This window comes from Triticum aestivum, chromosome 3D, assembly GCF_018294505.1.
Source record: "Triticum aestivum cultivar Chinese Spring chromosome 3D, IWGSC CS RefSeq v2.1, whole genome shotgun sequence".
Lineage (NCBI taxonomy): Eukaryota > Viridiplantae > Streptophyta > Magnoliopsida > Poales > Poaceae > Triticum > Triticum aestivum.
Genome location: NC_057802.1, coordinates 175600529 through 175608344, shown reverse-complemented (window position 1 = coordinate 175608344; position 7816 = coordinate 175600529). Strand labels below are relative to the sequence as shown.

The window sequence follows — 7816 nt, the reverse complement described above, 5'->3', positions numbered from 1 at the left end:
CCCCGACCACCTCGCCGGCCTCGCCGGGAGAGGATAAGGGCGACGCCTCGGGCTCCCCTAGTCTCCCCTCACCCACTTGCCCTCTCCACTTGCCCCCTTCCTCTCTCTCTCGCCCACGCGCTCGCCTTCCTCTCCCCCGGTTCCCCATCCACGCCCGAGCGTGGTCGCCGCCGTCCTCGTCGTTGTCGCGGCCACCGGCGGCCCCGCGCCCGCTGACCCTGTCGGTGAGCTCCGCCGGGGTCGACTCCTTCGACTGATGGCCTCAGCTGGAGTTGGGGAGCACCGAAGCGCCGGATCCCTTTTCGTCCACGTCTCCGGTCGTCGCCGCCCTTCTTCGGCTCCGGCGACGTCTCTACAGCTCCTAAACCACCACGGGCCATCGTGTGAGCCACTCGGTGAGCCTCTCTTCCTCCCTCATCTCTTTGACCGTCCTCGCACGCGCGCTAGCTACTTTCCCCACGCGCGCCCGAACGCAGCGCCGCGGAGCTCGTCGCCGGCGAGTCTCCGATGACCAAATGGTCACGGGGCGTATGCCCGTTAGCCTCACCGCGTCGCGCAGCACGCGCCTAGCCCTTTCGCCTGAGCTGTAGCGCGCCGTAGCTCCTTTTCTACCGTCGACCGTAGCCACTCTGCCTCGGGCCTCGTCGCCAGTGACGTTTCCGGCCAGGTCCGGCGATGCTACCACCACCACTTGACGCGCGGTCGATTGGCCGTTCGAACGCGCCTAGCCGCACCTCTTTCCGTGCCCCGTACGCGTTTTTCGTCCGTCTCCGGCGTTCGGCCGCCGCGGATGGCCTCGCCGGCGTTGCTCCGGCGCGGGCGCTGACCTGGCACCGGCAGGGCCCGCCTCTGGGTCGCTGCCCGTGGGCCCCCTGGACCCAGTTGACCATGTTGACCATGGTCAACTATGCTGACTGGGCACTCAGTGCCACTGACACACGGGCCCCCACCTAATTAACCTAATTAAAACATTTTCCTAAATAAAAATAATTAGCTAAACTAATGAGTCACTGACATGTGGGGCCCAACTGCTAATTAACCCCTGTTCAATTAAAATAACCCACTGTTAACCTTCTGTCTATGACATATGGGACCCACTGGTCAGTTTGACCAGTCAGCGGGTCTATTGACCTGCTGATGTCATAATTCCTTTTCTGTTAATATAAATAAATCCAGAAAATGGTTTAATCTTTAAAAATTCATATAAATTAAACCGTAACTCGGATGAAAATGTTTTCTACATGAAAGTTGCTCAGAAAAATCCAATGAATCCGAGTACGCGGTCCTTTCATCTGTCACATGCCCCTAGCATGCTGAACATGGAACATTCCCCCTCCGGTCATCTGTTTGATACAGGTCCGGAACCGGGAATGCATTCCCGGTTGAATTCCCCCTTCACCTTTATCGTGTAGCCATACGTTAGGTCACACCCGGCACATCATATTGCCATGTTATACTTTGCGATGCCTTGTTTGCTCTATATTTATTGTTTCTTCCCCCTCTTCTCTCAAGTAGACCCCGAGACCGATGTTGCCCCTGTGATCGACTACGTCGATGACGACCCCTCCTTGCCAGAGCAACCAGGGAAGCCCCCCCTGATCACCAGATATCGCCTACTCTACTCTCTACTGCTTGCATTAGAGTAGTGTAGCATGTTACTGCTTTCGGTTAATCCTATTCTGTTGCATAGCCTGTCATTGTTGCTACAGTTGTTACCCTTACCTGCTATCCTACTGCTTAGTATAGGATGCTAGTGTTCCATCAGTGGCCCTACACTCTTGTCCGTCTGCCATGCTATACTACTGGGCCGTGATCACTTCGGGAGGTGATCACGGGTATATACTATATACTTTATATACATGACACATGTGGTGACTAAAGTCGGGTCGGCTCGTTGAGTACCCGCAAGTGATTCTGATGAGGGAGCTGAAAGGACAGGTGGCTCCATCCCGGTAGAGGTGGGCCTGGGTTCCTGACGGCCCCCGACTGTTACTTTGTGGCGGAGCGACAGGGCAGGTTGAGACCACCTACGAGAGAGGTGGGCCTGGCCCTGGTCGGCGTTCGCGGATACTTAACACGCTTAACGAGATCTTGGTATTTGATCTGAGTCTGGCCATTTGGTCTATACGCACTAACCAACTACGCGGGAACAGTTATGGGCACTCGGCGTCGTGGTATCAGCCGAAGCTCTTTTTGACGTCAGCGACGGAGCGGCGCGCTGGATTGGACTGGAACGCCTGCTAGGCTAGGTCTGCTTCCGGCCGCCCTCGCAACGTGCAGGTGTGCAATGGGCGATGGGCCCAGACCCCTGCGCGCATAGGATTTAGACCGGCGTGCTGACCTCTCTGTTGAGCCTAGGTGGGGCTGCGACGTGTTGATCTTCCGAGGCCGGGCATGACCCAGGAAAGTGTGTCCGGCCAAATGGGATCGAGCGTGTTGGGTTATGTGGTGCACCCCTGCAGGGAAGTTTATCTATTCGAATAGCCATGTCCCTCGGTAAAAGGACGACCTGGAGTTGTACCTTGACCTTATGACAACTAGAACTAGATACTTAATAAAACACACCCTTCCAAGTGCCAGATATAACCCGGTGATCGCTCTCTAACAGGGCGACGAGGAGGGGATCGCCGGGTAGGATTATGCTATGCGATGCTACTTGGTGAACTTATTATCTATTCTCTCCTACATGCTGCAAGATGGAGGTGGCCAGAAGCGTAGTCTTCGACAGGATTAGCTATTCTCCTCTTATTCTGGCATTCTGCAGTTCAGTCCACTGATATGGCCCTTTACACATATACCCATGCATATGTAGTATAGCTCCTTGCTTGCGAGTACTTTGGATAAGTACTCACGGTTGCTTTTCTCCCTCTTTTCCCCTTTCTATACCTGGTTGTCGCAACCAGATGCTGGAGTCCAGGAGCTAGAGATCCCGAGGATGATTCTACATGGAGTTCGGCTTCGAGGAGTAGTTAAGAGGTCCCATGTGCTAGCCTTCTTAAGGCAAACTTGTTTAACTTATGTCTGTACTCAGATATTGTTGCTTTCGCTGACTCGTCTTTGATCGAGCACTTGTATTCGAGCCCTCGAGACCCCTGACTTGTATTATGATGCTTGTATGACTTATTTATGTTTTAGAGTTGTGTTGTGATATCTTCCCGAAAGTCCCTGATCTTGATCGTACACGTTTGCATGCATAAATAGTGTACGATTAAATCGAGGGGGTCACAGTTCCTCACAAAACCATCGAAACTGATTCGAGCCGACGTCGTAGGCGTGTGGGTATGTGAAAGTGTTGTTCCTGGCCTGCGTGCCCACAACTTTTTTTTTCCTGAGAAGCGTATGCGTGCCTGCCACGCTGTTGCTTTCCCTCTCTTCACTCCATTCGATTCGATCCCCACCCTATTCAATTTCCCCAGAATTCCCCACCGATTTCCCCCCAAAGTCGACTCCACCCAACCGCCTCCCCGTCGAACCCGATTCCCCCCACCCATGGCGTCCCCTTCCATCTCCGCCGCTGCGGTGGCCAGCCCCGTCACCCCGGTGGCCCTAGACCCCAGCCCCGTCGCATCCCGCCCCCCCGCCGCCACCGCCCCGGTGCGCAAGCGGCCGGTCCTCCTCCTCGACCAGCGCCCGCACCCCTCCACCCCGACGTCGCGCACCGCTGCCGCTGCCGCCGCCGCCGCTGCGCCCCTGTCCCAGGCGCGGCGGAAGAGGGGGTTGTCGTCCTCCGGTCGGCCGAGGTGGCAGACCGCGCTAAGCGTCGCCGCCAAGAACGCAGCCCTCCTAGCCGTGCTCCTTTACCTGGGGGACCAGGCCTGGCGCTGGGCGCACCCAGCCCCTCTCGCGCAGCCCGACGACGCTGCGCTCGCGGGTTACACTGCCCGTATCAACGACGTCGAGGCCTCCCTCGCCCGCGCCTTCGGGGCGCTGAAGGTGCAGCTCGAGGCCGTGGACCGCAAGATCGACGGCGAGGTTGGGGCCGCTCGGGGCGAGCTCGCGGCGCTGCTGGAGGAGAAGAGGCTTGCCATCGAGGGACAGCTCAACCTGCTGGACGCCAGGACCGACGAGCTGAACGACGCGCTGGGCGGGCTCAGGCGGATGGAGTTCCTTAGGAAGGACCAGTTTGAAGCATTCCTGGATGAGTTCAAGGAGAGCCTAGGCTCCAACTCTGGCGCTGAGGTTGATCTGGATCAGGTCCTTGCGTTGGCCAGGGAGATCGTCATGAGGGAAATAGAGAAGCATGCCGCCGATGGGGTTGGCAGGGTGGACTATGCCGTGGGGTCTGCTGGGGGAAGAGTTGTCCGCTACTCGGAGGCATATGATGCTGGGAAACGTGGTGGTCTTCTTTCTGCATTACCATTTGGTGGTGGAGACAATGGTGACCAGTCACAGAAGATACTTCAGCCGAGCTTTGGGGAGCCCGGGCAGTGCTTTCCCTTGAAGGGGAGTAGTGGGTTTGTGGAGATCCAACTGAGGAAGGGGATAATCCCTGAGGCAATCACACTGGAGCATGTGTCCAAGGTAATATTTCCTGACACCCATTTACTATAGTATTCTCTGTTCACTTTGCATTCAGTTATTCGGTGCCCTAATATATTTCAAGCTCATTCATGAAATAGATAGTTTGACCAAAATGTAGGGAGTATGGTTAGTCGGCTGTTTGTGAATGCAAATTGTTCATGTTTGTCGTGTGGCAAAGATCCTTAAGGGGCTTAAAGTATACTTTTTTTGTGGCCGCTGAGTGATTTTGCTTAAGGGTTTTGATGCATATTCCCTTGTAGCATTTGGGTACTATCATGGTATGTTGGGAGGTCAATTCTAGATCATTTTATACGAATTACTAACTACATCTGTTTGGTTGTTAGTATTCTTAAGCCTTTATGTCTAGTCATAAGTACTATCAGTACACTCTATTTTCTCTGAATAATCGTTCTTAAAAACTTTGTGAATGCTATTTTTTTGACACAGAACATTCTGATGCAGCACTTTCTGATTTGTTTCTCAAACATTAAGCTTTTGTTTAATACCACATCCTATATATACCTAAATAGTTGATCCCCATTACATATATTTATCTCAACATGCACACATGCCATCTCATCAAAGGCTCACTCCACATGCATGGGAAAAAGTTTTCATTATTATTTGATCCCCATACTTGTATTTATCTCAACATGAAGCATCCCACCTCACCACACATGCCACCTCAACATTTATGGGAAAAAGTTTTCCATTATATTATGCTACTTGTATTCAATAAATATTTTTCGACTATACAATAAGCAAATATAATATATAATATGTACCACCAAACCACATTGGAATACATTGCAACCGATTCCTGCAGCAATGCGCGGGCTATCATCTAGTTTTATTCAATAACTATACTAATATATTTCCAGCAAACTCATCATAATTCTGAGCCAGTGAACTATACTAAACCATTTCAGAATTTGGCATATGATTGATCTTAGTTGAAGCCAATGATACCTCTGTTTTCTTTTGTTCCTATTAAATTTGAACTTCTAAAGTAGAATTCAAGTATTTTTTTACTGTTATTTTTATTGTTGGCTGGAGGCTCAACTTTGTTGTGTAGTCTTGTGACTCTTGTCTCATTTTGTTCTCATCCTTGTAACAAATAACTTAATTGTTGCGTCATTTCCTGCTATAGGCAACCTGCCTAAAAGAATAGAAGGTAAATGTGATATTCTTTCTGTCTAGGTTTACAAGTCCTTGTTTTTTCTTAGTCAAACTTAAGTTGATCCAAAAAAATCAATAAAATAAATTTACGAAAACATAGTTCATCATAGATCTAGTGATATTGATTGGATAGTGTAGACGCTGCTATTATTTTCTATAAAATCGGTCAGGTTTAAAATGGTTTGACTTGAGACAAGTTAATAGGCCTTGTAAACCCGGACCGAGGGAGTACTGATTTAGCACATACTTGTATCAGGTTATGGCCTTTTGATGCTTATTGGAAATGTAATAGTAAAGGGCTTTTATTGTTTCAAACCTGGTTATTCTTGATGGTTAACAGTATTTACTCTATCAGTAATTATTTTGGGGGAAAATATGTCAGGTTAGTCTTCGTTGAAGTGAACTGGGCAACCATAAACTCTGACATTAGTATGTTTATCCTTGGAATACGCTTCCATTTTGGCCCTCTTCATTTTGACTTGTGGTCTCATGATTTATTTGTGTGTTCCAAAAGATCTTATTGGTTTTCTTTTTCTGACCCTGGTCTTTTTTTATATATATTAGGGTCAATATTCTTGCAAGACACATTATACTGTAAAAAGGGGCTTGCCGTTTCTTTCTTTTTATGGTCATGCTTAATCTAAAGTTCCTGCTGATAAATTCATGGTGTTGGGATACTGGTTATCTTACCATAAAGAAGAAGAAAAAACTGTAATTAAAATGGTGGAAATTAGCACCATATATCAAGTTTTTTTTTTGCAAATTCGATACATTTGTTTGAGCACACATATTGAGTATCTATTTCAACCACAAAGAAAATTAAAATAGTTGGTTTTGAAACCTTTGTCAATATATTTATATCTTAGCTGTTTCATCTGACTCCCATATGTCCTCTACAGTCTGCAAGTCTGTGCACCCGGTTACCAAATTACACAGCTGTGAATATCAACCTAGTCATTTATTTCCATGTTTGCACACAATTTATTCATATTCAAGTTCCATTTGAGAGTTTTACTGATGAAATATTTCTTACTCATTACGTGTTCAATTCACTGCCCTGGGTTAAATACGTAATTTGGTCTTGGAAATTTTTCACTCTGTTCAAAGCTATTATACTTACAATGTTGTATGGCATGCAGGATGTGGCGTATGACATGTCCACTGCTCCAAAGGACTGCCGGCTATCCGGATGGTACCAAGGAACACATACCGAGACCCCTCCAAACCATGCTGCAGAGATGTACGCCTTGACCGAGTTCACGTACGACCTAGCCAAGAACAATATCCAGACATTCGATATAACTGCCCCAGATGTCGGTGTTGTCAACATGGTTAGGCTGGACTTCACTTCAAACCATGGAAGCTCCGCGCTGACGTGCATTTACCGCATCCGGGTGCATGGGCATGAGCCTGTCACGCCAGTAATCGCTAGTCCACTGCCCTGATGAGATGGAGAATCCTTCCATCTCTTTTGTATCTGTTTTGCTTTAGGGCCATTTCTCTGGGCGTTTGCTAGTTTCAGTCTAGGATTATGTCATGCACACTCTGTAAAAAGTTAAATGATTGTTTGCTGCACATTTTCTAGTGATTTAGTCCAGATGTTCAGTTTTTGCCATGCGCGAACGGCCGGTAACTCTTTGGCGCATCAGTGTTGGCTGTTGATTGAACTTGGTAAGCTTGAAAAGGCAAGGTCAGGCAAAAGAAAAATGCTTCTACCCTGTTCGACTCCTGTGAGAGTTGCCTATCTTTTTCCTTTTTTTTATCTACTTTCTTTTCCATACGACCAAACAGAAGGTCGGGTTCCACTGCCGAATCCAGACTTGGAGTTTTGGTGCAAATTAGAGAGATCTACTCTCAATATTCTTAAATCTTGGTTGGAATTTTTTGGCATCTTAGGTTTTGTTTGTGAGATCTTAGTTGGCAGGGCACAGCACTCCTCGGTTCTTGCTTTAGGCCCGGAACTCCGATGAATTTTTTTACCTTTTGGATGTGGAAAAGGAGAGCTTACAAGTTGAAATAATCGTGATTCTAAAAAAAGGTTGAAATAAATCGTAAACTTTTTCATGTGTAGATGAGAGAGTAGTACGTCATAGACAAGAAAATTTTCATAGAAAAA

At 48.3% G+C, this 7816-nt stretch overlaps 1 protein-coding gene across 1 annotated transcript; it reads left to right on the top strand.

Annotated features, from left to right (window-relative positions):
* The first annotated feature begins 3424 nt into the window (after positions 1 to 3424).
* On the top strand, positions 3425 to 7305 carry LOC123078138 (SUN domain-containing protein 1). The gene is made up of 2 exons (XM_044500540.1): positions 3425 to 4521; positions 6840 to 7305. The coding sequence occupies exons 1-2, from the start codon at positions 3490 to 3492 to the stop codon at positions 7143 to 7145; spliced, it is 1338 nt and encodes a 445-aa protein (XP_044356475.1). The 5' UTR covers positions 3425 to 3489; the 3' UTR covers positions 7146 to 7305.
* The last annotated feature ends 511 nt before the right edge of the window (positions 7306 to 7816 follow it).